At 52.3% G+C, this 27493-nt stretch overlaps 2 protein-coding genes across 15 annotated transcripts; one reads left to right on the top strand and one right to left on the bottom strand.

The window, feature by feature from the left end:
• Positions 1–1822: 1822 nt before the first annotated feature.
• Positions 1823–11544, bottom strand: LOC149913443 (uncharacterized). Of its 3 annotated transcripts, none has more exons than XM_090129615.1 (10): positions 11304–11544; positions 9491–10708; positions 7638–8045; positions 6986–7051; positions 6589–6648; positions 5965–6060; positions 5405–5512; positions 4952–5014; positions 4148–4295; positions 1823–3941 (listed from the first exon to the last, which is right to left on the bottom strand). In XM_090129615.1, exons 3-10 carry the CDS (start codon positions 7822–7824, stop codon positions 2246–2248), a joined length of 2424 nt encoding a protein of 807 aa, XP_089985741.1. In that variant the 5' UTR covers positions 7825–8045; positions 9491–10708; positions 11304–11544; the 3' UTR covers positions 1823–2245. The 3 variants fall into 3 exon arrangements, with proteins under 3 accessions (XP_089985741.1, XP_089985742.1, XP_089985744.1); XM_090129616.1 differs by having other exon boundaries at positions 9491–9568; XM_090129618.1 differs by lacking the exons at positions 6986–7051; positions 7638–8045; positions 9491–10708; positions 11304–11544 and adding an exon at positions 6156–6367.
• Positions 11545–11674: 130 nt separating this feature from the next.
• LOC149913442 (uncharacterized) lies at positions 11675–27037 on the top strand. 12 transcript variants are annotated; one of them, XM_090129626.1, is made up of 13 exons: positions 11675–11759; positions 12018–12115; positions 13295–13388; positions 15397–15464; positions 15916–16027; positions 16252–16517; positions 17258–17485; positions 17865–18010; positions 25013–25645; positions 25744–25803; positions 25903–25974; positions 26072–26140; positions 26238–27037. In XM_090129626.1, exons 8-13 carry the CDS (start codon positions 17980–17982, stop codon positions 26810–26812), a joined length of 1440 nt encoding a protein of 479 aa, XP_089985752.1. In that variant the 5' UTR covers positions 11675–11759; positions 12018–12115; positions 13295–13388; positions 15397–15464; positions 15916–16027; positions 16252–16517; positions 17258–17485; positions 17865–17979; the 3' UTR covers positions 26813–27037. The 12 variants fall into 12 exon arrangements, with proteins under 12 accessions (XP_089985752.1, XP_089985753.1, XP_089985754.1 ...); XM_090129630.1 differs by lacking the exon at positions 11675–11759 and adding an exon at positions 24755–24912 and having other exon boundaries at positions 12025–12115; XM_090129620.1 differs by lacking the exon at positions 11675–11759 and adding an exon at positions 12213–12304 and having other exon boundaries at positions 12036–12115.
• The last annotated feature ends 456 nt before the right edge of the window (positions 27038–27493 follow it).

Here is a 27493-nt window from a genome sequence, read left to right as displayed (position 1 = left end):
CCAGGTCTGGAGCCCCCAGTACAAGAAAGACAGGGAGCTGTTGGAGAGGGTCCAGAGGAGGGCCACAAAGATGATCAGGGGACTGGAGCACCTCCCTTATGAGGACAGGCTGAGGGAGCTGGGCTTGTTCAGCCTGGAGAAAAGAAGGCTGCGGGGTGACCTCATTGCAGCATTTCAGTACCTAAAGGGAGCCTACAAACAGGAGGGGAATCAACTCTTGGAAAGGGTAGAAAACTGCAGCACGAGGGAAAATGGTTAAATAATGGTTAAATGGCTGTGCAAGTGCTGCTCTCCTCCCCACTGTGAGGGATTGCTGTCAGGAGCCAACCAGTTATGCCAGGCACATCCAGCAAGGAGCTGCTGTGGCACGATGGGCGGGTGGAGCGGCTGTCTTCCAACCTGTCCTCTGCAGCAGTCAGCATTCTGCAGGTTACTCTTCCCCAGTTTGCAGAATGAGTATCAGAAGTTGATGCTCTTTTGTGAAAGAGTAAATGTGGGTTGAAAAAAAGGCAGTGTGACATTCCTGACTGCAGGTGAACAGCAGCACAGATGCTGCCAGCCCCGCTGTAAAAGCTGGACTTGCTAATGAAGCAGCTTATCCATCTGTGTCGGGCTGTGGTATCGGGGCATTGCTCTTCAGATCTTTGTTTTCCTTCTGAGGATTTTGTCCCAGCAGGGTTAGTGCCCCAGGATGGCACAAACAAGTTTGAGCCCTGATGGCAATGACGTGGTGATGGCAGGCTTACTTTTGCTGTTTTCTCCTTGTCAGAATACTCTGACTTTTGAAGGAAGCAGCTTCTTCCTTCCTTCCTTCCTTCCTTCCTTCCTTCCTTCCTTCCTTCCTTCCTTCCTTCCTTCCTTCCTTCCTTCCTTCCTTCCTTCCTTCCTTCCTTCCTTCCTTCCTTCCTTCCTTCCTTCCTTCCTTCCTTCCTTCCTTCCTTCCTTCCTTCCTTTCTTCCTTCCTTCTCTCCCTCCCTCCCTCCCTCCCTCCCTTCCTTCCTTCCTTCCTTCCTTCCTTTCTTCCTTCCTTCTCTCCCTCCCTCCCTCCCTCCCTCCCTCCCTCCCTCCTTCCCTCCTTCCCTCCTTCCCTCCTTCCTCCCTCTCCCTCTCCCTCTCCCTCTCTTTTTAATTTTAATTCATTTGGAATATCTATATTCCATATAGATGCTTTGAATGTCATCGTTTGTAGTGCTGAGAACCTTTTCAGAAAACAGTTATATTCAGTTTCAAAGGTATAATAAGGATGTTAAAGAAAGAACCCTCTGTGGCGTTGACCAGGGATGAACACAGAAACATCTCCCAGTTAATGTACAGGCAGCTGATGTGACTGCCCCTGTCCTCAGCAGCTTGCTCAGAGGAAAACTTGCACAAAGCATTTCAGCGCTGGGCTGCTGAGGGAAGCTGTCGGAACAGGAGCACTGTGTCCTCTTGCAGAGGACCGGGATGCTTTTACAGCTGACTGACTGACGGCTGCTTTGGTTGTGGCCACAGCTCCTGAGGAGTGCAGCAGTGCTGAGAGCTGAGAGGAAACAGGGGAACGTTGCACTCCCTGGAGGATGCTGAGAAATCAGTGGCCTAGGGCAGGTGCTGGAGAGGAGCTGCAGGGTGCTATCGTGGCAGCTGGGCACTGCTGGTAGCACAACGGACTGTGCCTCTGCTAAGGCGACTGCAGTCACAGAGCGAGCAGTGACAGCAGGCATACGAGGCTTGCAGCACTGCCTTCCTCCCGTCTCTCTCCACTTCCAGATTCTCGGCCCGGCCCACAAAGCGAAATGAAGTAGAGGAGGGAGAAAACGTGCTCATAGTTCTGGCTTGGTTCCTATTGCAGAGCGAATGATTGCCTGCTAGTCAGAGCAGGACGGCGCCTGCTGTCCGGTAAAGCTCACGCAGAAGCGCTGGCGCTTTGGCATAAATGAACTGCCACCCTTGTCCCCTGCCCGAGACGGGACGTAGGGCACCCACAGCCCCTGGGCAGCCCGGGCCAGGGCCTCGCTGCCTCTGGGGGAGGGATTTCCTCTACACATCTACCTCAATTGCCACTTCTTGAGTGCCTTTCCCACTCGTATTATCGCTGTCTGTCAACGCCAAGGGACACACAAGGTCCGGCAGTGGGTCAGGTAATGACATGACAACAGTATGTGGGCAGCTGTGGTGTTATTTTCTGTTTATTGGTACTGTGGAGCCGGGTAAGCTCTGGTACATGACAGCAGTGGTTCTGTAGATGTTAGATGGTGTCCCAAAGCCACTACTTTCTATTTAATGGTACAGCGGAGCCCGGAAAACTCCGTTTGATGCCAGCAGTGGATGTGTGGATGTCAGACGGTGTCTGCAAACCCACGTGCTGGGGCTGCTCCCACCTCCTGATGGATAGCGGAGAGGAGCGGTAGGGCAGATGCTGTGCTTGGGGCTGCTGGGGGCTGCTGGACCAGGTCTGTTTCCCCCTGGCAGTGGAATTCCAGTTTTCTGAGGAAGCCCCTGAGTTGACATTCCTAGGGAGCCACTCCCACCGCCTGAAAGATGGCTGAGGGGACGGGGAGGATGGTACCCGGGGAGGCTGTGGGCTGCTGGACCGCTCACGCTTTCTCCAGGCGGCAGTTGCAGGTCTGCTGGATAACTGCCCCAGGCCAAGACCCTGGGGGTGCTGCTCCCACCTCCTAAAAGATGGTGGGGAGGAGGGGGAGGGCAGCGGTGAGGCCTGGGGGGACCTGGGGCGGCCAGGCCTGTCATGCTGGGGCAGCCACGGCCGTCCTTTGAAAGATGGTGCAGGGGAGGAGGAGGGCAGTGGGGGTGCCTGAGGAGGCAACTCCCGTCCCCTGAAAGATCGTGGAGGGGAACGGGAAGGTGGTGACCGTGCCTGGCGAGGCTGGGGGCTGCTGGGCCTGGTCTGTTTCCCCGTGGCAGCGGTTTTCCAGGTGTCTGATGATGCCCCCGAGCTGCCACCCTGGGGGGGCTGCTCCCGCCTCCTAAGGGATGCTGGAGAAGAGGGGGAGGGCAGTCGGGGTGCCTGAGGGGACCACTCCCGTCCCCTGAAGGATCGTGGAGGGGAACGGGAAGGTGGTGACCGTGCCTGGCGAGGCGGGGGGCTGCCGGGCCGGTGGCGCTTCCCCCAGGCAGCGGCTGTCCTGTCGGACAGTTTCCCCGAGTCTGCACTCTGCGGGGATCGCTTCCATTCCCTGACCGATGGTGGAGGGGAGGGCAGAGGTGGGGCCGGGGGGGGCTGGGGGCTGCTGGACCTGGACTGTTTCCCAGTGGCTGTGGTTTTCCAGGTGTCTGATGATGCCCCCGAGCTGCCACCTTGGGGGGGTTGCTCCCACCTCCTAAAGGATGGCGGAGAGGAGGGGGAGGGCAGAGGTGGTGCTGGGGGGGGCTGGGGGCTGCCGGGCCTCTCAGGCTTCCCCGAGGCAGCGGCTGTCCGGGTGCCGGACGATGCCCCCGAGCCAACACGCTGAGGGGACCGCTCCCGTCCCCTGAAGGATGGTGGTGGGGGACGGGGGGGCGGCGTCGATGCCCGCTGGGACCGGGGGCTGCTGGGCCTGTCGCTCATCTGCCAGGGAGCAATTGTTTGGGTGCCGGCCGATGACCGCAAGCCTCCGCCCCGGGCGGGTTCCTTCTGCCCCTTGAAGGATGGTGGAGGAGGACGGGGGGGCGGCGTCGATGCCCGCTGGGGCCGGGGGCCGCTGGGCCCGTCGCTCATCCCCCGGGATGCGGAGCCCAGGCCGGTGGGCCGCGGGGGCCGAGGCGGGGGTAGCTGAGCCCGGCGGCTGTCCAGCCTGGCAGGGGCCGCTCCGGTGCTGCCCTGCGGCAGGCGGGCAGGTTGTTCCCGCACAGGTGGTTGGCGATGGCTCTGCCTGTCGGGCCACTCGACGTCAGCAGCCTGTTCGTCTGACTGCGAGCTGGAGCTGCTGCTATCGTCCTGCGCTTCATCAGCTGCAGCCAGGCGCCTGCGGAGAGAGGAACGTGCTGAGGGCACAGGAGAGCCCCTGCTCTCCTTCCTCAATGGCAAAGAGCCGCCCTCGGCTCCCAGCCTGTCTCGGGCCCAGAAGGAAGAATGGGCCAAAGCTGCTTTCACTAGAAATGCCTCCTGGCTCACGGCAGCCCTACAGTAAAGAGTTGGGCCGGATGAGGGTGGGGGTGAACAACAACTCACTGCTTTCTCTTCCTGCACCACCAGAAAAGAAGACAGCACAGAATCATCGCTAGCAATAGGGAAACCGGGACAGATGCGGCAAGTTCCAGGTACAACTTCTGTGCATCTTTAACTTGCTCGGCGTTTGCACGTCCTTCACCATCCACACCTGGAGGAATAAAGTGGTCGTTGCTGTGTCTTGTGCCATAGCGGCAATCTCACAGGAGCTCTGACATTGCCACAACATGCTCTTTTTCATTTTGTTGGCCTCCTGGAACAAGGGAAAATCCCCAGGCTGCAATGCTTTCCCTGATTCCAGGGAATTCCCAGAGGCGCTGCACAGCAATGCACTCTGGAGGCTCTTTTGCCTCTCAGCTTTGTTTACACTCTGGCTCTGCCACGGTCCAGCCCTTCCTGGGCCACGGGATTGCTCCTTCTTCTGCATCGTGCTCTAAGACTCCTTTTGCACTCGCCCACCCTCGCCTCGTGAGGCTGGGCAGTGCTGCTGCAGGCAGGCACACTGTGACCCTTTGGGGCACGTTGTCTGACTAAGCAAATCTCATTAGAGCAGAAGGAGAGCGCGTGGATCTGTTTAACCAAGTGCTGCTATGAGTGACATGGACAAGAACAATTGCTGTGTCGGGCAGGGAGTGCTGCCCTGAGCTCCCCCCTCCCACTCGGAACCCACTCCTCGGGGGCAGAGTCAGGCCCTCTCCGCAGGCACCTGAACCTGCCTCTCCCTTTTTGCCTTTCCCCCGGCATGGGCACAACTTGCACGCTCCTACTTTTCTCCCCCTTACGAACTCCTGCCTGATCGTTGCTTACCTGGATTCTTCAGAAAAAAACCATAGATCCAGTTGTGTTGGGCTTTCCCGGGCTCTGACAGCTCTGTGAAGAACGAGAGAAAGGCCAAGTCTCAGCACGGTGCAGGCAAAGAGGAGGCAGGACGGGAGGCTCCCTCTGTGCCACTGCCCCATCTATGAGTCAGTGCATCCCTCTGGACCTCAGCTTGCAGGAGGGATCCTGCTCCAGGCTGCTGGTGTGCCAGGCGCCTCAGGGGAGGCACACCAAGCTCTGGAATGCAGCGACTGTGGCAGGGAGGTACGTTGGAGGGTCCTATTTCCTCTCCTCATCTGCTGAATGTGCTTCCCCTGGCCTTGTTCCCAAAAGGACAAAGTTCCTAAGTCCCTGGGAGCTGGGGAGAGCTGGGGAGAGGGGAGCAACCTCTAACCACGGCCACGGAGCTCTATGAGCGAGGAGCTCGACGAGGGGCTTTACCTGGAGCGCCAGTCGTGTGCTTGGCCTCTGCTTCCCCTGCAGGGACGTGCAGTGTGCGACGGCTGCCTTGCTGAAATGCATCCCTGTGCACAGGCTCTCCGTCTGTCTCTTTAGAAAGGAGGGAAGAGAGCGGGGCTGTAAGTAACTGCTTCTCACCAGGAAGATGGTATCTTCGGGAGGCACCGGTTCTCTAGGCACAGCAGTCAAGTTTAGGAACGAAGCCTGGGCTTTTTGTGGTGCGCCTCATTCCTAGTCCAAACTGCGTGCCGTTCTGTGAGACAAACTGAAGTGCTGCACACTTTCCAGTCTGCGAGCACAGACAGCAAGACCTGTCCTGCTGGGAGACCAGCAGGTTGCAGGCAGGCTTCTTATTCACGGTGCACCTTGTGCGATTCTGGCAAGTTGCAAGATGATGCTACAAGGCAGTTCAGACACAGAGGCGTCACCACCGCAGGACTCTGATCCATCCTTTCCTGCTGTGCACGCTACACTTTCTCCATGTATCTACCTAGAAACTCAGTTTCCCGCGTCTTTCAGAGAACAGACAGAAAGACACCCACCATGTGCTGCCTTCTCCTTCATCATTTTCTTCAGGACATGGGAGAGCCTCTGCGGATATTTTCCAGTTTTTGATGCCTCTTTCCATTCCTCAGGACCTTAACAGAAAGCATGAAAATACATTTCAGACAAAGTACTGAACTGAATGGTCTTTTTGGTGAAGTCAATAAAGACAAGAGCCACCCTGGGACACCTGTGGGGCTCCAGCACAGGAGGCAGCCAAGGGTTTTTGCCCGGCCTTCCCTGGAGGCACTTCTGCACCCAAAGGATGAGGAGAACTTTCCATCACGCTGCAATCTACACAGCTGCATTACAGAGTTACGCAAGTTGCAGAGGTGCCGGGTGGGCAGTTGGCTGGCACTCAGCAGCTTTCTGGATACTCTCTCCGCGCCATGTGAAACAATCCTGAGACAGTGTGGAAGAACATTTGGGTTTTCTTACCGGACAGATCTCTGATGTACAGAGACAAAGCCAGCAGGACACTGGGAGCACGCAGCACCCAAGAAACAGTGACTACCCAGGCTTCTCGTGGAGCAGAAATCACCAGGCAGTGAAAAGCTGAACCCTTCCTGAACTACCACAACCACATATGAGCAGAGAGCGTGAGATGAAGGCTGGTGACTTACCTCTGGCATCCAGCCCAGGCTCAGGAACAGGACTCCCTTCTGGTAATCCACCAACAGGGCCTGCAAGCACAAATGTGATCAGACACAGGTGAGGACAGCTTCCACTGCACCTGGGGGCCTGGTTCTTTTTTCCGCAGTGACCTGCAAGGACTGACGGCAGGTCGGGGAATGACACGGCCCAGAAGGCAAACGGACAGGTTCTCTCCTCCAAAGAGTGGCAAGGGCTGCCTTCCCACAGATATGTGACAACTCTCCAAATAAAGAAATACTCAGGACTGATCTGTGTACAGCCTTCGAGGCACAAAGAGACTTGAAAGACCCCTGGAGTTTCCTGACTACCCAAATAATCTATGACAGCGCTCACTTTTCTGCCTTCAAGGAAGCAGGCACAACTTACCTCTGGGTTCCCCCTGAGGCACAAAAGCAGTCATCACCCAATCATCTGGATACGGAGCACCATCATCTAGAAGCAAGAACAGAAGAGGGATGTTCCCATGGCATGTTGTGATCTCCTCCCTCAGTGATGGGGGAGGGCTCAGCTAATGGATGGCAGACTCAGGCCGTGACTGCCAAAGCTACAGGGTGATCTGGAGCCTGGCACTGGGCAGCTTTCCGAAGCTCTCCAGGCCACGTGCAACACCCCTCCGGGACTGTGTGGACGAGCACACCAAGAAAAGACACCTAGAGCAAACTGGGCTCCAGCCGGGGGTCTCTGCTGGGAACCAGGATTCATCTATGGGGAGCACCAGGAAGCCGGAGCAGAAATGCTCCCGCTTTTCCCAGCACACATCTTCTGAGCTCCCCCTAGGTCAGCCCCGGCCAAAGAGCGTGCTCAGCCAGCAGCAGAGCCACGGCCCGGCACGGCTGGAGCCAGCCCTGCAGAGCACTGCTTCCTCACGCCCTCGCCTGGCTCCTGCGCTGCTGCCCGTCCCCCCCATCCCAACACCCCCACGGAAGGCAGCCCCAGGGCAGCGCGGCACACGGGGACAAGAGCCCGGAGCTCTCGCCCTCGCTGCCACTCGGTTGTGGCCCTGTCTCTGCCCACCCACCTGCTGCTGGCGCTCGCCACGGAGCGGCACAAGTCTCCTGGGAACACGTGGCCGTCAGGAGGAGGAGGAGAGCAAGGCGGGCGGGGGCCGTGGCCCCCCACACTCGTGCCATGCTGCCACCACCACCGCTGCAGCCACAGCGAGTGCTGCTGGGCGGCACAGAACGCCTGGGGCACACGCTGAGCATTGTGAGCTCACGGCACCAGGCGGGGCGTTGTGACCCCACGTCCCCACGATGACATCTGTTCCGCCACCAGGGCCAGCTTCCCCCTGGGCTTGCTGTGTGCGCTGTCGTGCTGGGGGAGGATTCCCAGGCATCTAGAGCAGCAGGAGACCACTGATGTCACATGGACAGCACGGAAGTGTGGAACGGCTCGGCTGGGAAGCGACATTAAAGAGACAGAGACGCTGTCAAAGGAGAAAGAAAATCACTTCAGTGTTGTTTTTACTGCTTTGTGCAAATCTAGAGATTCACTTTTCTCTTTTAATGCCAAAACAGAAGCCGGTTCTTCAGTGACATTTCCCCTTCAACCCTCCCACCCCATCCACTCTCCCCTCCCATCACCCCTACCTCTCTCATTTTCTCCTTCCTCTCCTCTCCCCTCTCCTCCCCCCCTTCGCTTCCCCCTCCCCTCCCCTTCCCCCTCTTTTCTCCCTTTCCCCTCCCCTTCCCCCTTGCCTTATGCCAAACTTACCTCTCCTGCTCTTCTGATTCTCTTGCCTTGCTTTCCTTTGCAATGCTATGCATTGCTCTCTCCATATTTATTGCCAGCCATTCTTTTCTTAGCTCATATTCTTCACTTTTTACTTGGCTTTTTTCTTCTATTCTCTTTGCCTTTCTTCTCTTTTCTTCTTTTAGTCCTTTTTTCTCTTTTCATATATTATTTTCTCTCTCTTCTTTCTTATTCTCTTTTTTCTCTTTTTATTTTTTTCTTTTTCATTTTTCTTTTTTCTCTTTTTTTCCATTAAATACTTTTTTTGTTCTCTTTTTCTTCTTTTATCTTTCTTAATTTCTTTTTTTGCTCTTTTTTCACTTTTTTCTGTTTTCTCTTCTTTTTATGTTTTTTTCTTATTTTTATTATATATTCTTTTGTCTTTTCTCTATTTTATCTCTTTCTTTTTCCTTTTTCTTTTTTCTATTTTTCATCTTTTTTTTTCTTTTCTCTTTTTTCTTTTTCTCTTTTTTTCCTTTTTCTCATGTCCTTTAATCTTTTTTTCTTTTTTTTCCCTCTTGTTTTTCTCATTTTTCCTCATTTTTTTCTCTTTTTTCTGATTTTAATCATACGTTTTCCTTTAACCCTCCCCTCAAACCCCCCCTCCCCTCCTCTGCTCCCATCCCCTACCCTCCCCATCCCCCTACTCTCCTTTTCTCCCTTACCCTCACCTCCCTTACCCCTCCCCTTCTCCCTGCCTTAGCCTACCATTACCTCGCCTGCCCTTCACTTACCTTCTCCTCACTTCCTTCTTCTTCATGCTCTTGGCTTTTGCTGCTACTCAAGCCAAATCTCAACACTTGCCTGCTCTGCCTGCTGCTCTGACAAGTGCCTCTTAACTCTGCTCGCAGCTTCTCTCCTTCTGCATGCCCTTCTCTATTCCCTTCTCGTGCCCTTCAGGCTTCTGCTCCCCTTGCTGAGCAAGCCCATGCCCGGTAGCTCCCCTTCAACCTCCTCCGCCCTTTGCCTTTCTCCACACAGATGCTTGCTTCTGGCCAGCACTCCTGCCCGCTGCCTAGCCCACAGCCCGCATCTCTTGGGGAGACAGCAAGGTGGCCTGGAGCTACCCACACCTCCTCCCGGGCACGGCTTCTCAGCTTTGCTTCAAGCCCACAAAAATCCCCAAGGAGCTCCTCTTACCTTTGGGCTCAGCTTCTTCTCCTGCCGTGCAGCTCCTGTGCCAGGCCGGGGCTCAGCTCTTCCCACATTCCTCCATTCCTGCCGGGTTGCATTTTTTCATTCTTTGTCTTGCTTTCCTTTGCTCTGCTACGGTTAGCTTTCCTACCTGCTTTCTCTACATTTACACGCATTACTTTTTACTTCTTATTCTCTTTTTTCCTCTTTTCTATTTTCCTCACAGTCCTCCCTGTTTCTTTTTTGTTGCTTGTTTGTTTCTTGGTTGGTTTTTCTGTTTTAATCTTTTTATCTTTTCTTACTTGTTTTTTTTTTTTTTTTTTTTCAGCCTCCTGATGTTACTTTATATCCATCTGTTGGCCCCCTTTATCCCCCTTATCGTTTCTGTATATGGGCCTTTACCAGTGCCTCTTCTCCCCACATTACCCTATAGCCCCCCGATAGCCCCATATTCCCCTATACTTTACTATAGTCTACACAAGCCCCCTAGAGCTCCCCTACAGCCTTTTATAACCTCATATGTCCCACCTATACCCCTCTGCAGACCCCTATCGCGCCTGTTTCTCCATATCACACCCACAGCCCTCCCACTGCTCCCTCTAGCCCCATATCCTGGGGGTCTTGATAGATGAAAAACTTAATATGAGCCAGCAGTGTGCCCTTGTGGCTCGGAAGGCAAATGATATCCTGGGCTCCATCAAAAGAGGGGTGGCCAGCAGGGACAGGGAGGTGATTGTACCCCTCTACACTGCTCTTGTGAGGCCCCATCTGCAGTACCGCGACCACGTCTGGAGCCCCCAGTACAAGAAAGACAGGGAGCTGTTGGAGAGGGTCCAGAGGAGGGCCACAAAGATGATCAGGGGACTGGAGCACCTCCCCTATGAGGACAGGCTGAGGGAGCTGGGCTTGTTCAGCCTGGAGAAAAGAAGGCTGCGGGGTGACCTCATTGCAGCATTTCAGCACCTAAAGGGAGCCTACAACAGGAGGGGAATCAACTCTTGGAAAGAGTTGATAACTGCAGGACGAGGGGAAATGGTTTGAAGTTGAGGGAGGGGAGATTTAGGGTGGACGTCAGGGGGAAATTCTTTACAGAGAGAGTGGTGGAACAGGCTGGAACAGCTGCCCAAAGAGGTTGTGGATGCCCCGTCCCTGGAGGTGTTCAAGGCCAGATTGGATGGGGCCCTGGGCAGCCTGGTCTAGTGTGAAATGTGGAGGTTGGTGGCCCTGCATGTGGCAGGGCAGTTGGAGATTCATGATCCTCGAGGTCCCTTCCAACCCTGGCAATTCTGTGATATCCCCTTCTAGCCCACCTATTTGCCCCCTGCAGACATCTGTACAACCACATTCTCTTATATCCTCCCCCAGCCCCCTATATCCCTCCCCACAGCTCTCCCCAGCCCCTCTGAGCCCCTTCCCAACCCCCCCAATGCTCCCTATAGCACCGTGTCCCCCCTAAGCCCCTCACAGCCCTCCATTGCCCCAAATCCCCCTAGACCCACCCCTAGAGCCCCATATACCCCAATCCCGTACCACAGCCCACTCCAGCCCCGTGTGCCTCCCTATACCCCAGCAGCCTTCTGTAGCCCCCTGCCCCCCACGGCCCCCTCAGCTCCCCACAGCTTCCTAGCCCCCTCTACTTCCCTTCAGCCCCTGTATCTCTCCCGGAGCTCCCCAGAGCTCCATATTAATCCCACATCCATCCCACAGCCACAGCCCGTCCCGTACATATCCCACTTCCCCACATCCCATCCTGTCTCCATCCACATCCCCACATCCCAGTCCCACTCCCAGCCCCTCACCCCACACGGAGGTGGCTTACGGCCGCGCAGGGTTCCCTCCCCGGCCCGGCGGCGCTCTCCGTCCCTCCCGGCTCCGGCGCCGCTGTCCTCAGCACCGCTCCCGTCGTGCCGCAGTTCCGTCTCGGTGCTGCCCGGACAGCTCCGGCGCGCAGCGGCTGTGGGACCGGCACCACCTGAGGGGAGAGCCGGCTGCCAACGGCCTTTCCCGCGCACTGCGCCTCAGCCAATCGGAGCCGGCGGCGCTGCCGCTGACCGATGAGAGGCACGAACGGACCGGAACTGCCCCTGACCAGTGAGAGGCCGGAGCTGCCGCTGGCCAATGAGAGGCACGAACGGGCCGGAACTGCCCCTGACCAATGAGAGGCCGGGGGCGGGGCAGAGCGGCTGTTGGGGGGCCTCGGGGTGCTCTCTGTTGCCATAGGGGATGGGATCGGGGCTGTGGGATTGCGACTGGGATGAGGGAATGAGATGGACAGGTGGGTGATGGGCTCGGGAGGAGGGACTGGGAATGAGATTTGGAATTGGGATGTGGGATGTAGGATGTGGGGTTGGGACGTGGGGTTGGGATGTTGAACGTGGGATTGGAATGTGAGATTTGGGATTGGGATGTGGGGATGTGGATATGGGATGGATATGGGATGGGATATTGGGCAATGGGATGCGTATGGGATGGGCTCCGGGTATGGGGTGGACTTGGAATGGATACGGGATCATAGAACCATAGAATTGCTCAGGTTGGAAAAGAGCTCCAAGGTCATCAGATCCAACCGCAACCCAACATGAAATCTGTTCAGCCGTGCTTTGTGTCTCTGTGACGTCTGTAAAGATTGAGGTAAAAGACCCAAAGTAAAAGGAGGGCTGCAATCAGTGATTTCTGGGAACTTTGTAGAACTGAAGAACTTCTGAAACAAATGGATGTTTCTGTTCAGCAGAGGGAAAGTAGTCATTTCAAGATAAAACCTGCTGTCCAGAAAGCCTGCAGATGTACGGTGGAACATCCTCTCTAGGCACTAAGAGCAAGGTCTTTTTTCCCTTTCACTTTTCCTTTCCCTTTCCCTTTTTCTTTCCCTTTTCCTTTCTTTCCTTTTTTTCCTTTTCCTTTCCTTTTCCTTTTCCTTTTCCTTTTCCTTTTCCTTTTCCTTTTCCTTTTCCTTTTCCTTTTCCTTTTCCTTTTCCTTTTCCTTTTCCTTTTCCTTTTCCTTTTCCTTTTCCTTTTCCTTTTCCTTTTCCTTTTCCTTTTCCTTTTCCTTTCCCTTTCCCTTTCCCTTTTCCTTTCCCTTTCCCTTTCCCTTTTTCCTTTTCCTTTCCTTTTCTTTCTCATGTTGTGCAGACTTTCTCATTGAGTATCTGAAATGTAAGGGAGATACCCCAATGTAGTTCACCTTCTCTTTTTCATAAATAGTCAGTATGGAATATCCCAAACTGCCGTTCTGAATGGCACCACCCCAAAATACATGGTATGGGTTTTTGGTTTGGTTGGTTGGTTGTTGTTTGCTTGTTTCTGGAGATATTTCATGTTGATGAGTTTTAATGGTGGGTAGGAGCCTCAGAGAACACCAGGGTAAGGACTCGAGAACTTTGGTCTGGTTTGCAAATTCCCTTGTATCCTTCTGGGCATGCTTTTAAGATGTTGGTCTTCCTCCAGAGAGATTTTTATTATTTTTTCCCTTCACTCCCCTTCCCTCTTCCCTCCCCTTCCCCGTTTCCTTAACTTCCCTTGTCCAACCTTACCTTCACTTACGTTTTATTTTTTATCTTTTTTTTGCCTATTGACTGGGTCAACAGGAAGGACGTAGACATGAAGGAAAGGCATAAGCTGATTTTACTGTCAATTTCAAAACAATACAAAAACAAAGCAGTGCCCTATAGTGAAAAGATAAGCTTAGCAGGAAAGAAAATAAGCAGTGCAGCGAGTCTAATCATTACCACGTCATAATATAATGATGTAGCATAGTGATAGTGATTAAGAAAGATGCATCACCAGTTGCCCTACTCCTTTATCGTCATCCAGATTCACAGTGGCTGGGGAGTCCCGGTTGCAGGAAGGATCTGGAGAAGCCGTCCCAGCAGTTGGGAACTCATACGGCGATGTGTCCACCCCGGAGGTGAGGTCTGCAGAGTACTAGGGTAGGCAGCAGTCAGGTGGAACATCCGTTTTCCTTTTCTCCTCTCGGTTTTCTCCCTGAATACCCTGTCCAGGGTTCAAGGAGGAGCAGAAAGAGCTGTGCCATCTGTTTTGGTGTAGCACGGGCCTCTTTGGCAAGACTGAGCACCCAGAGCCCCAGCAACATGCTTAGTCAGGTAACAGACATTGCAGCAAAGTTCCCTTGTGAGCAAGGCTCCCCACCCTGACTGTGAGGTCGGATGGCAGGGGGAGTGGAAGCTGAGGGAAGCGGCTGTGTGGGAGGGCACGGAGCTGACTTGTTGGGAAGATGGTTTGACAGGGCTGTGCGCTCTTCAAACTGGTGAGCCCTCGGTAGAGTTACGAGGAGCCCAGTGCTGTCAGTCCGTACAGATCCCTGCATTTTGTGGAACTGAAAAGCCCAAACAGGGGACAGGTGTTCCTAAGCTTCTGGTTTTCTTTCACGTGCTGCGTGGTCGATATTCCTGTCTGTATGGCAGCGCTGTGGAAGGTCAGGAAAAAGAGAGGGAGAGCTGGGCCAGTGTAGTTTTGCTGCTGTCCCTGGCAGCCAGATGATTCCCTGCGATCTGGAAATGGTGCACAGATCGTAGAGAGCCAACCAGTGCAGTTAGTGGGAGCTATTTAATCCCCAAAGGTGCTGCTCTGCTGCTGTGAGTGGGTTTTATTGCAGAGGCAGCAGATTTGGCAGTGTGTTGCAGAGCGTGAATGCACGCGGGCTGCTGTTCTGCTGCAGGGTCTTGGGGTGAGGCAGCGTGCATCTTCATGTTGAGCTTTTCCAACAGCAACAAAGTTCTCCTGTGGCTTTGTTGAGCTGACTTGGGTGCTGTTTAGACTACGCAGTGTGGAGCGTACCGCTGCCAAATTCAGAGATGCTCTTCAACCGTTCTGAGATTCCTGTTGGGCTCAACAAAAACCATTGCTTCGCTTCTTGTTGCACTCGAGGCCAAGTTCTGTGGTTTGGTTTCATCTTTGCAGTGATGCTTACAACTCACTGTCTAGCACAGTCAATGGTGGAAATAGTGACTGGTTTTCTTGTTGTGCTGATTTTGGAAGGGAGGGTCTTTCAAGGCTGCCAGCGTGTCTGATGAAGTTTCTTTTCAACCCTGTTTACAAGGAGATGTCAAGCATGACTCTGCTCTGATGAATGTCAGCGTGTCCTTGTTTTACTTCAGAACACAGACTGAAACTCAGGAGACTTGCGTGAATAACTTCCCCCCGTATTTTGGGGTGGGAAGAGGGTTGGAGATGAACTTCAGGCGTACTTAGACTGCAGAGACTTGTTTCACGTTATTTAGTTTACGTCTGCCGTGAAGTTTTTGCTTGTCACTTCCTAGTTCTCTAGCTCCTTCATGCAGGTAGAAAATGCTTTTTGGATGCAGTAGTCTATTTCTGATGTTATCAGCCCAAGATAACTTCACAGCACGCACTGTGTGAGTGAAAGGTGAAATGTAAGTCTCCAAAGGTATCTATGGAGGGGTAGGAGGAGGAAACAAAAGTGAAAATACAAAAAGCAAAGCAGAAGGCAGAGCCGGCAGGAGGGGAAGATGGCAGAAGCACCAGCAGGAGGAGCTGGGGTAACATCTTCACTCTTAGTCTGTAGGATTTGTTTTCTCCTGCAACACTGTTATATTGCAACAGCAGCAATAACAAAAAGCTCAGCTGTAGCAGACCCCATTCTTCTGATTTCTTTAGTCAGAAGTGTTTGTGAAATGTCCCAAGTATAAAGATCAGTCGCTTGTTTCGCTAATGGCCTCAGTTTTCCTTTGGTAGCTTCTGCCCGTTATTGGAAACAATTCCTTTCTTAATCCTGTCTCTTTCAGAAACAAAGGCTTGAATACAAGAAGTGGGCTGGTAATTAACTGTTAGCACTGTTATGCGTTGCTGAAAAGAGGGCTCTTCCTGTTCAGTTGCTTCAGACGTACTGTACATCTGACATGTGCCTGTCGTGTTTGTTTTCTTTTTCCATTCAGAAATGGTTGAAAGGATTCATCTGTGCTAAGCTGTATTTTGAAATAAAAGAGTATGAACTTGCTAAAAGGTAATACGTGTTGATGTATGTGGTTGATCTGTTCTTGAAAGTGTAATAGAAAAGCCAGCTGAAGTAGAGAAATCAAGATCACGATCATGCCTTTTTAAGGTAGCAGTAAATGGAAGGATTGGGTCCAGTGAAATCTTTCTAAAAGAGCAACTGCATTAGTTATATGGTACCAAAGAAATCATGGAGTTGAAGTGGCTTTTATTTCATCATATGATGCATCTGGTTCTGTGAGCTGCTGCTCAGAACTCAGTACTTGCTGACAAGTAAGTAGCATTGGTACGTATAAAAATAACGTTGTTCCTCACAGGAAGGTCTAGGTCAAGCATCTAGAACTAAATATAGCCCTGCTTTCCATTTGACAGATTAAATTCCCTTTAGCTTTAGCTGCACGGTGTGGGGGGACTTGTATTATTGAGGAGTATTGATCTTTCTGGGTTTTCTCGCTCTGTAGATACATATCTACTTATCTCAGTGTCCAAGAGAGAGATCCCAGGGCACACAGGTTTCTTGGACAAATTTATGAAGCTCAGGACAACACAGAAGAAGCTGTTGGGTGTTACAAGGTAAGTGATCCACTGAGCCCCTGTAATGACCAGCTTTCTTCCTTTGTAAATGGACTTTTAAAATGCATCTGTGCTGTGCATTCCTTAAGCTCAGAGAGGAAAATGTGTTGTGGACAAATTGTATGATGTACATTTTGCATTGCCAAATCTGTCTATGATGTACTTAAGAAAGGATTCTTTTTTTGGTAGAATTGGCTTCAGTTTTTATTTAATTTTTTTTCCAGTTGATTCTTTCTTTTGTGTCCTGACTTGATCTTTGTGGTAACTGCTATGATAGTCTTCCCATTGCCCTTTGGACTAAGGGTCTGTGCCTGCTGTGGAATTGCCAAGCAGGGATGACGGTAATCTCCAGAACCCAATACAGAAGGATCTGGTGCTGAAGATTGCGGAGCTATTCTGCAATAAAGACACCAGTGATGGAAGAGCAAAATACTGGGTTGAGAAAGCTGCCAGGCTGCTCCCCAGGAATCCTGCTGCTCTCAGATTGAAGGTAAATTCCAGCTTCTCATCTCTGCTCTGTGCCTTGAAGAAACTTTCTGTATCTGACTGGGTGCTTCTAGCATGCCATCTAGTCATCTCACAATATTTCCTTGGCTAAATTAGTTTAGCATCAGGAATCTTGAATCTATTACATATCAATTTCTTTGCTGTCTGATGTTTTTGTCTAGCTTGCTTGAAAATTGCAGCTCTGGGCTTTCACATGCGTTTTAAGGTTGAGGTGTTCAAAAATGTGGGGAAAGTGTGTTAGCAATAATATCCAAGAAGTTGAGTTTAGATAGGCAGTACTTGATGTGTCTGTTGCGACTAAGCTGCTTTTTAGTTTTTAGAGTTTAAAAATGCAGAATGCAGGAAGTGCTGTCATTCTCAACTACAGTGTAAATGCTTTCATCAGTTATGCAGTGTCACTTTGGCACTTAGTTTTATGTAGCACAGCAGCAGGGACATTGAGGTTCTCAGAGGCTTCTGTTCGTTTTCTGTTGTCTTATTTGGACCAGCTATTCTGTAACAAGGTGTGCTGTCTCTGTCTCAGACAGTCTGACAGTCTTAACTTGGCATCTACGAGAGGCACAGTGAAGTTTTTTCCCCTGTTATCTCGTTTCTAAGATGTTGGAGTAATTCCAGCAAGTCTGTAGTCTGTGTAGCGGAGGTGAGCAAACTGTCAGGTAATGTGGTTGTTGAAAAGGCTGATGTGGAAAAAATATATTAATACGCTGGCTTTATGTTTAATAGAAGTTACAAGAATATAAAGTCGAAGATGGCTGGAATGAGCTCTTTTATGTGACTCAAGCTGAACTCCGTGTGAGACCCGATGACGTCTACCTTAACATCAGACTTGTTGCACTGTACCACTCACGCAATAAGTTACGAGATTTTGTGCTCCATGTTCAGGAGGCAGAGAAGAAAATACCTCTGGAGACAAGCTTGGAATGGTACTCCTGTGTCGTAAAGACACTTGAGGTATTTAACCATCTTTTGATCCTGTCATAATCTTCCATATCCTCAAAACTGGTCATAGTCTGTTATTTTTGTTCCACTGACAGCTATTGCTCAAGTGATTTAACTTTTCCAAATGAAAGTCTACTGAAGCCAATTGTTTAATGGGGATTTTCTTCCTAAAGTTAAACCTTGCTTATTTTCTTACTTCAAGTCTAAGCTGGATATAGCAGCTCCATCAGGGGGAGAACTGTTCAAATTTTCTGCTGAAGGATATCAGCAGAATCAGTTAATGCCTCAGCTGCGATCCTGGGTTAGGTAGCAGTGTGTCCTGGAGAAGTAATGTCCTTGCCTTCACAGAAAGATGGTGGTTCCTCATCCTCTGATGAACTTTATTCTTTAGGAATGCCTCAAATCAGCCCAGGACTTGGAACCTAATACAAAGAATTGGGGAGCTATCAAGAGCAGTCATCTACTGGCTCATTCTAGCTTTATTAAAATGAAATTTGCTTCGGGAGATGTCCATCAGCGCAGAGAGGCACTTGAAAGGTATTGTTCCATATTTACTGCATTTAAAAACCAAACAGAAACAATCCAGAAGGGAATATGTTTTTCTGAGTCACAGAACATCTAGCAGGCATCAGTTTCCCTGAGTAACCAGTTTGTGGACAAGAGAGGAGTTTCTCTGTGCTAGTGTATAATCAATGAAAATTATATAAAGGAATATTATATAATCAAATAATATCAAGATGTCATAATAATGAAATAAGCAAGAGAGTTAGGCACAGCGAGACAAAGAGAATAAAGAGGATGCTTACCCATGTCGTGGGCTCGCTCAGGAAACTCCAGTGGAGTGGATCTTCTGAAGAGGGAGAGATCCTTCTCCACTGGTAGTCGGTTCTTAAATGGGTCTAGGAGAGGTGCAGCCAGGCTCCACCCCTTCCTGCAGCACAGGTGAATTGCTTTCACCTGTGCTCCCAGGGCTGACTCATTGCTCGCCTCAGGTGACTAATCAGAGGTTCAGGCCGTGACTCAGCAGTTCCCATACACTCCACCCCTTCACGGCGTGAACCAATGATCAGGTTGACTAATGGGTAAGCTTTTCCTAATACAGAGACCCACTTATATCACGACACTTATACAGTTTCCATCGCGACGCATGTTGGTACAATTCAAGACAAGTGACGATTGGTGAACGTTGATATTCTTGTATGGGCCAGTGCTCGATGAAGTTACTGGAGGCATGCGGTCGTCAGGTGCAGGTCCGTCCTCTGCTCCATCAGTCCCATGTAGGCCATCACCGGGTGTCGCACGTGATCTGACTGTAACACTGGAACGCTTTGATGGCATTTCGTTCCTTGCGGTGATCCTGAAGGCTCGAAGACTCACGGGGAGTAATACAGATGTTTCAAGGGTACCAGGAGGGGAAGGTCTGCTCTCCAGGGCAAGATACAGGCCGTATTTCTATCCTGGGTCAACACTTCCACTTGTACTGGGGCACGTCCTGGCCGCCTGTACCACACCTTCTGGCCAGATATCTGTGGCTGCATAACTTTGTCAGGCACCAAAGGAGGTCTCCTGATCTGCCATAGGGACACGATGGGGGTCCCTTTAGCAGTGAAGATCAGAGTGTTGACCACAATATCAGTAGGCCATGTACCTATTACTGGAGGAACTACTGAGCCTCCCACCTCCAACAGTCTTCCCCCAAGGTGCAAGTAGGCCACACCACTTGGGTCCTACCTGCACCTTCCAAGGCCATTTTATTCTATGGGTGCCTGGTTTGTTTTCGGTACTGGATAGGCCTGCAGTAGCCCATTGGCAGTGTCGACGTAGGTCAGAGCATCTCTCGCCCCCTCAGACTGAGGAAGGGGCCCAATGTAATCGACCTGCCATCGCTGGAGAGGATTGTGTCCTCTAGCAAGATGGGCTGTCGTTTCAGGCAGTGATCTTGGTCTCATCTTAGAGCAAGCGTCGCAATGCCGGCATGCCTGGACGATGTCAGGTAGCTGTATGGGCAGCCCCCATGCTTTAGCAGCTGCCCACATTGTCTTTTGTCCCGCATGCCGTAGCTCCTGATGTAACCAACGGGCGATGTTCTCAGATGGTGAATTCTCAATCCATCGAACTCAGGCCAGCGTGTCAGCTTCATCATTTCCCAGTGACTGTAGGGGCTGATGACCAGAAACATGTAGACACATATAGTCCTGTGTTTGACTGTATTCCATATGTCTAACCACATGTCTTCACCCCAGCTTGGTCGGGCATGGATAGTCCATTCCTGGGTGGCCCACTGTGCAATCCAAAGAGTGAGCCCCCGGTACACAGCCCAACTGTCTGTACAGATATTCAGGATACCATCACTGGGTTCCTTGGGTATAACCATCCACACGGCTTGCAGTTCTGCCCATTGGCTGCTCTGACCATCCCCCTCATCAAACCAGATTGTCTCAGTCGAAGGATGGTATGCTATCGCTCTCCACTTGCTCGGGTTGCCCTTGCTGGACCCATCCATGTAGCAGGCATCTTCAGGGATAGGATATTTCCCCTCCTGAACGGGGCTCTTCTCTGGTGGAGCGACCAGTGTTTCTTTTGGTGCATCACTGTGATAGGTCAGTGGGCCTAGGATCTTCTGAAGCTCTTCCTTCAAGGGTGAAGACAGACTGCTTCTTTGGCAGAGGTAGGCGACCCATCATGCCACTGTTTGTACTTGGGCCACCCCTGTCTTAGGAAGGTGGGTCAGACCTTTCACCCACCCCTGAATTGGCAGAGTGGTCTTCACTATAACTTCAGCCATTTGGGTTATTGGCTCTACTGCCTGTAATGCTGAATAGGCAGCCAATAACTGTTTTTCAATCATACTGTATCTTTCTTCTGCTCCATGCCAGACTGTCATGGTTTTGTGATTTTTGGTTTTCGGTATTCCACATCATAACATCATGTGGGGCAGTGGGAGTTTAACTGTTAATGCTCAAGCTCTGGGTACCTGCCTGGAAGAGAAGAAGAACTACATTCCCCAGGGGACTTTGAGGTCACAGAGAGTCTCGAGATACAACTCCTGGCAAGGTCACCTGATGCGCTCTTCTTAGCCTGCTCTTCGTCGGCTCTCCTCCTTTTTTCTCCCTGCTGCTCAACTGGACTGCGCATCTCACCTCAGCTCTCCGCATTGTGGTGAGGCCTACCCACCTTTCGGACATTCTCTCTCTCTCATTATATTTGATTTATTAGCTTCAAATTTAATTATATTGTATTATAGTGTGTTATCTTGCATTCCGATAATATATTTAGTAAATTAGTTTGTTTCTCCTCAGATCATTGCTGCTGTTTTTAATTATTTTGGGGTCCCCTGTTCCCTTTTTCCGGAGGCGCGGATTTGCGGATCCCTCCGCCCCACTAGTCACAGAACTGGGCCGAACCAGCCCGTAAACCGTTGACACAGACCTGAGACCAAAAACCAGTGGGGGTCCGAACAGAACTCTGGCGTTGCCACAGGCCCCAACCAAAGCCATCTTGAGTAACGTGAACATCCAACTCAGCTGGGAGGGTAGGATCGAATATACCCAATGCCTGGGCTGGTTTAACTGCCAGTTTTGCCTGTTGGAAAGTGTCCTGTTCTGTTTTCCCCCAGTCCCATAGCTGCCCCTTTTTTGTGAGTCTGTACAGCGGCCTTAGCAGCTGCGCGAGGTGAGGTATAAAGGAACGCCAGTAACCCAGTATACCTAGAAACTTTGCAGCTGCTTCGATGTTGTAGGGACTGGGAACGCCTGAACCTTATCTAAGACAGCACTGGGCAGTACTTGGGTCTTTCCTGACCAAACCACCCCCAGGAATTTTACGGACAGGCCCGGACCTTGCACCTTCTGGGATTTATAGCCCATCCTCTCTGCTGTAAATAGGCGGTTAATGAATCTGCCGCCTGCCTTAATGCCTCCAGTGAGTCGGATGTCAGCAGGAGATCATCAGTATAATGATACAGGTTAACATCATCAGGTTTTTTCCAATCAGCCAGGTCACACGCCACTAGATTGTGACAATACGTTGGTGAATGCACGTACCCCTGTGGCAGGACCTGAAAGGTCCACTGCCTGCCTCCCCACGTAAACGCAAACTGATCTTGCGATTCCTCAGCAATCGGGATACTGAAGAACGCGTTTGCTAAATCCAGGACACAGTGATAGGTTTTTATCTCCCTACTCAATGTGTCCATTAGGGAGGCAATGTTGGTTATGGCCACATGAACAGGCGGCGTGACCTTATTTAACTCTCTGTAATCCACTGTCATTGTCCACGTGCCATCCGACTTCCGCACTGGCCGTGTGGGGGAATTATACGGGCTGTGTGCAGGTCTTACAATGCCCACTTTTTCTAATTCCTGCACCGTTCCCCATATTTCATCTTGCCCACCCGGAGTCTGTACTGCCTTACATCAGTAATCCGGCGCGGTTTCGGCAGGCAAATAGGCCCATGTTTCGCATGGCCTCTTAATATTGCCTGCACTGCCCGGGTACGGATACATCTCTGTCCAAGTCTGAACTCTCCCACAGTTGTCTGGAGAGCCAGACCCCATAGAATATCTATGCCCAAGATGTACTCCTGGACTGAGGCAATAGATACCTTATACTCCCGGGGTGGGAGACGTCCCACCCTCAGATTCAACCATGTTTGGGTGACAGGAATAGTCTGTCCCCCAAAGCTACCAATCATCACTCTGTCTCCATCAAATTTGGTTGGATCTCCGTAAATAATTGATGTTTCTGCTCCGGTGTCCACTAGTGCCATAACTCTTTGAATGTTTTTTCGGGACCAATAAATCGTTAATTCCACATAGGGTCTCCCGTCCTGTCTGGAGGCCCTAGGGGGACTAACATCCCTTGTCATGCCATGAATTGAGCTATGTCCAATTCTTTTGCTTCCGGTGGCTCAGGCATTGTAACCCGAGATACCTGAGGCGGCTTTTTTTTTCTATTAGGAACAATGAAATCCTCTAAGTTCCATGTTGTTGGCATTCTCTCTATAACCCTTACCCTTGGTTTCTTAGGGTAGGTCTGAAATTTTTGGTTGTCCTTTAGTTGTTTCCGCTGTTGGAGCAGGACATGGCTGGGCTGGTGGTCAATCTTAGCTAATTGGACCCCAGCCCAAATTAAATCATTAAGGATTGAGGAGCTCGAGTAGCCGGCATTTTGGTTTTAGTCACCAGCAAGACCTTGGCTTCTTCTAGTGACCGAATGTTGCACCTATTCCGCAGGCGTTCTGTTTCTCCTAGATCAGCCACTAACTGCGCAGCCTGCTGGACAACTGCTTCTGAGGCCACTAAGGGATTTAATATAGAGACCAGAGTACCATACAGATGGGAGGGAGCTTCTTGTAAAATTAGGTCTCACATCCCCGCTGAGAATTTGACCAGATCCGGGCCAAAGGTATCTTCATAAATCGCTTCCCTTACACCTAATTCAGAGGTGTAATTTTGAAGGTCCTCCATGGAGGACCACATCCCTGTATGTAAAGGAATATCAGATTTATTGGGCCATACCATACGGCAGGCCGCCATTAGCCATTCTATTATAGAATGGTTTTCATCATTATATTGATTACCTGCATATAATCTCTGTCTAAGAGCAGGATGGACGGTCATTGTGGCCAATTTGGCTATTTCCAGGCCATTCACCAGAACACTTTCTGCCCCAGAATCCCATAGTCTTAATAACCAAGCCGGCACACTTTCTCTAGGTTTCTGCCTGAATCGTTGGACTAAGTCCATCAGTTCTGTTGCCGTGTACGGTTGGGCTGTTACGTGCAAGTGGGTTTGAACGGGGGGCCACTGATCAGGCGGCACCCCTGCCGGTCTGTCCTGTACTTTCTTTGTTTTTTGAGATATAACAGGACGGACTTCTAGTGCATCCGTCAAAATTGGAGATTCAGGATCCGATTTAGATTGTTTCTTTTCCTGATCAACACAGTCCGTTGATTCAGAAGCCTGGTCATTGTTTATTGAAACTTGACCTATTGGAAGATGTAAAATTGGTTTTATTCCTGTTAATATGCCAAGTCCTGTTCTAACTTTTCAATATGATCTTTTAAAAGTTCATTTTCATTCACTGAAGTATTATTCCTTATTTCAGCATTGTTTAAAGCATTTAACAATGGCCATGCCACTGTAGAAGCAGCAAGTTGTCTTTCTCTTGTGACTAATGTATTTTTGCCTAGTCCCTGAAAGTAATCCGCTAGGCGATATGGGGAAACGTTTCCCACAACACGTAGGGGACCCCATTTTTCAATGATAGTTGCCAATTCATAATAAGGGGATCCCGCAAATCCTGGGATCTGCCCTGAAATTATTTTATCTAGGGGGGTAGTGTTCTCCCCCTTGAACCACTTACAGAAATTCCAAAGAAAGGACATAGCGTAAGTTTTAGTATATTCAGTTTGCGTGCCTGGCTCGCCAAGTGTATAATCAATGAAAATTATATGAAGGAATATTATATAATCAAATAATATCAAGATGTCATAAAAATGAAATAAGCAAGAGAGTTAGGTACAGCGAGACAAAGGAGAATAAACAGGATGCTTACCCGTGTCATAGGCTCACTCAGGAAACTCCAGTGGAGTAGATCTTCCAAAGAGAGAGGGATCCTTCTCCACTGGTAGTCAGCTCTTAAATGGGTCTAGGAGAGGTGCAGCCAGGCTCCACCCCTTCCTGCAATTCACCTGTGCTCCCAGGGCTGACTCATTGCTTGCCTCAGGTGATTAATCAGAGGTTCAGGCTGTGACTCAGCAGTTCCTATACAGCTGACATGGGGGCTCTGGGCAGGACTGGTGGCCCTGGGAAGCTCTTGAGGGCCGCAGAAAGCACTGGGCTCATGTGGAGCACTGGGTCAGTTCTGGGCTCCCCAGCTCGAGGCAGACTCTCCTGTGCAAGCGCTGCAGGGAAGCTGCTCTGGGGGAGGTTGTACTGCGCTCATCTCCAGAGGTCCCTTCCAGCCCCTGTGCTTTGTGACAGGCGGATGTGTGAAGGGAGTTTGGTGGCTTCCCAGAGTCAAAGCACCGCAGCCCTGCAATGCCACCGGGAGTTTGAGTGTCATCAGCCACGTCCCTCCCTGTGTCTCCATTCATTGCAATGGGATCTGGGCACCCACGGCCTCTCTGGGTAGCAGTGCCAGGGCCAGGATGATGTGATGAACTGACATCTAATCCAAATCTCCCCCCTTTACGTTAAAACCATTCCCCTTTGCCCCATCACCATCTCGACACGTAAAAAGTTCATTTTCGTCATGTTTATTATCTCTATTGAAACAGAGGAAGCCACAGTGAGCGACCACAGCAAGTGCTGGTGACGGGGCAGGCACAGAGCAATGCCTGTGACAGTGTCACAGAATCCTTGTGAGCTCAGGGGAGAGGGGCTGACCTCAGCGGTCACGGAACCCCCCGCTGCCACTCTCGAGCTCCCTTGGCAAGTAAGGCAGCAGGCTCCTCCTGCTCCTGGCACTGCGGCCCTCCAGCTGATCCCAGTGCCCCAGATCTCAGCCCAGCACCCATTTGGGCATTTCTCCACAGGGAGAACCTCTCCACGGACGCTGACGGTGCTTCCGACACCTGACGCCGCTGTACTTGGATCCCTTGTGCCACCGCCGGCCACTGCTGCAATGCAGCCCAGCATCGGCACAGCAGTGCAGGTGTCACCGCAACCCCTCCACGTCCCCACTGTCACCAACACGGTGCCTCAGGCCTCTGTCTGGCCTGGGGTGCCAGGTGTCCGGGGACAGGGAGCGCAGCTCCCACCTGGGGGGCCGCCTCCATCAGTGGGTCAGCTCCCAGCTTGGGGGCTGCACCCTGGTACGGCTCCCCCCACAGCCCCTGCCCACGGCTGCATCCATCACCTGCAGGCAGGGACGCTGCAGTCCCAGCAGCCGACGGGGCTGTGGCCTGGGGCTGTGTTCCATGGGGAGCCCACACAGCCCGCAGGCAGCTGCCCGCTGCAGGACCCCCATCACCACGTCCTTCTGCCAGCACCTCCAGTGCAGCAGCAGGTGCTCCCCGCGCCCTGCACCCTGCCCGCCAGCTGGGAGCGGACGGTGGGGCCCTTTGGAGACGCCACGGAGGCCCAGGGGCACCCGGCACCCAGCAGCGTGTGCCCCCATCCCACCATGGCTCTGCTCGGCTGCAGCAGCACAGCGCTGGAATCAGGTGGTGAGTTTGGGGGCTGCAGAGCGGGCGGCAGGCTGTCCGCACCTGGGGGCTGTGGGAAAGCTGGCATTGCCTCACTGGGGATGTTCTTGCTTTTCCAGCTGAGACAATGAGCGCAGACATCACAGAGGACATTGATGATCTGCTCACGTGGATCAGCGGTGAGTCTGTGGTCTGCAGAGGTGGCGGGTGGGTGTCCGCACCGAGTGGCTGTGGGAAAGCTGGCATTGCCCCTGTGGGGATCGTCTTGCTTTTTCCAGAAGTGATGTCCAACGCAGACATCCCGGTCGACACCACGGAGATCGATGACATCCTGACGTGGATCAGCAACGGTGAGTTCAGGGGCTGCAGAGCAGGCGGGGGTGTCTGCACCGAGTGGCTGTGGGAAAGCTGGCATTGCCCCTGTGGGGATTTCCTTCCTTTTTCCAGAAGGGACACCCAGCTCGGCCATTCCAGATGACAAGATGGAAATCAACAGCTTGCTCACCTGGATTGCTGGTGAGTTCAGGGCCGCAGCGGTGGCGGTGGATGTCCACACCGAGTGGCTGTGGGAAGCCTGCCATCATCGTTCTGGGGGTTGTTCTTGCTTTTCCAGAAGCGTTGAGTTGTCCGGAGGTCCCCCGGCAGCCACTGCCAGATGTCCCCAGCAGCCTCGGCACCTCTCCTTTCTCCAGAGGAGCCCCTGACTTTCCCACAGGCAGCAGGGAGCTCAGCAGAGAGGTGCAGGCTGACGCCGGGCCCCTCAGTGAGCCGTTCTCAGCGCAGCCGGTATCCTCTGGGCAGCTCTCTGAGCCGCTGCTGCGCAGGCATCTGATGGAAGAGGCGCGGCAGAGGCAGCCCCGGGTGGTTCTCCCCCGCCTGGCACTGCCGACCCGCATGGATGCTCGCGTGCCTCCTTCAGCCCACAGCGCACGGCTGATAGAAGAGGCGAAGCAGAGGCAGCCCCGGGTGGTTCTCACCCGCCTGGCGCTGCCATCCGGCTGCATCTCCTGCCGCATGCCAGGCAACCACCACGAGGATGGCACCGAGCCGGCCGAGTGCCCGGCGCCTGCCTGCACCACCAGGAAAGGCAGGAACAGAGGGCACAAGCAGTGCGCTGGCAGCGTCCCAGCCAGGAAGAGGAAGCTGCTCCTGGGCCAGGACGCTGCAGGACAGAAACGCCGGCGCTAGGCGAAGCTGGGTGGGCTCAGCCTGAGCGGGAGCCTCCGCAGAAACCGGCCCACGTGGTGCAGCAGGAGGCACGGCCATAGCCAACAAACAAGGCTACCTGTAGCCCTGGGCTCCTCGCTGGCCCCTGCGGCACACAGAGAGCAGCGGCAGTGCTCCAGGGGCACCAGCACCGGCCCCAGCTCTACCCCTCCAAACCTGGGCTTCCACCGATGTCATCTTGGGCTGTTACATTATGTTACATTATACTACATTATGTTAAATTATGTTACATTACATTAAATTAATAAATGTTTTATATTCACTTTCCTATGCCTCCACTTGCAGTCGTTCATGCAGCTCTAAACCCCCCCCAGACCCCAACGCCCACCTGCGGGGCAGGACGGGGCAGCACAAAGGGCCGTGTCCCAGGGCTGCCCCCACCGGCCTCATCCCTCCCCTCCAAAATCCCCTCCCCGCCTCAGTCAGCGCTACCTGGCAGTGTAGGCGTGGGAAATGGCTGGGCTGGGATTCTGGGAGAGCTGGGGCGGCTCAGCCAGCAGAAGAGGAGGCTCGGGGGATCCCGGGCACGGCCATCGGTCCCTGCAGAGAGGTGCGGAGAGGACGGAGCCGGGCTGCGCCCGGCGGTGCCCAGCAGCAGGGCCGGAGGCTCACGCTGCAGCACAGCAGGTTTCCCTGTATGTC

This window comes from Phasianus colchicus, chromosome 37, assembly GCF_987193195.1.
Source record: "Phasianus colchicus chromosome 37, bPhaCol1.hap1.1, whole genome shotgun sequence".
Taxonomy (NCBI): domain Eukaryota; kingdom Metazoa; phylum Chordata; class Aves; order Galliformes; family Phasianidae; genus Phasianus; species Phasianus colchicus.
The sequence above is the reverse complement of the archived record's forward strand: the minus strand, read 5'-3'. Positions and strand labels throughout refer to the sequence as shown.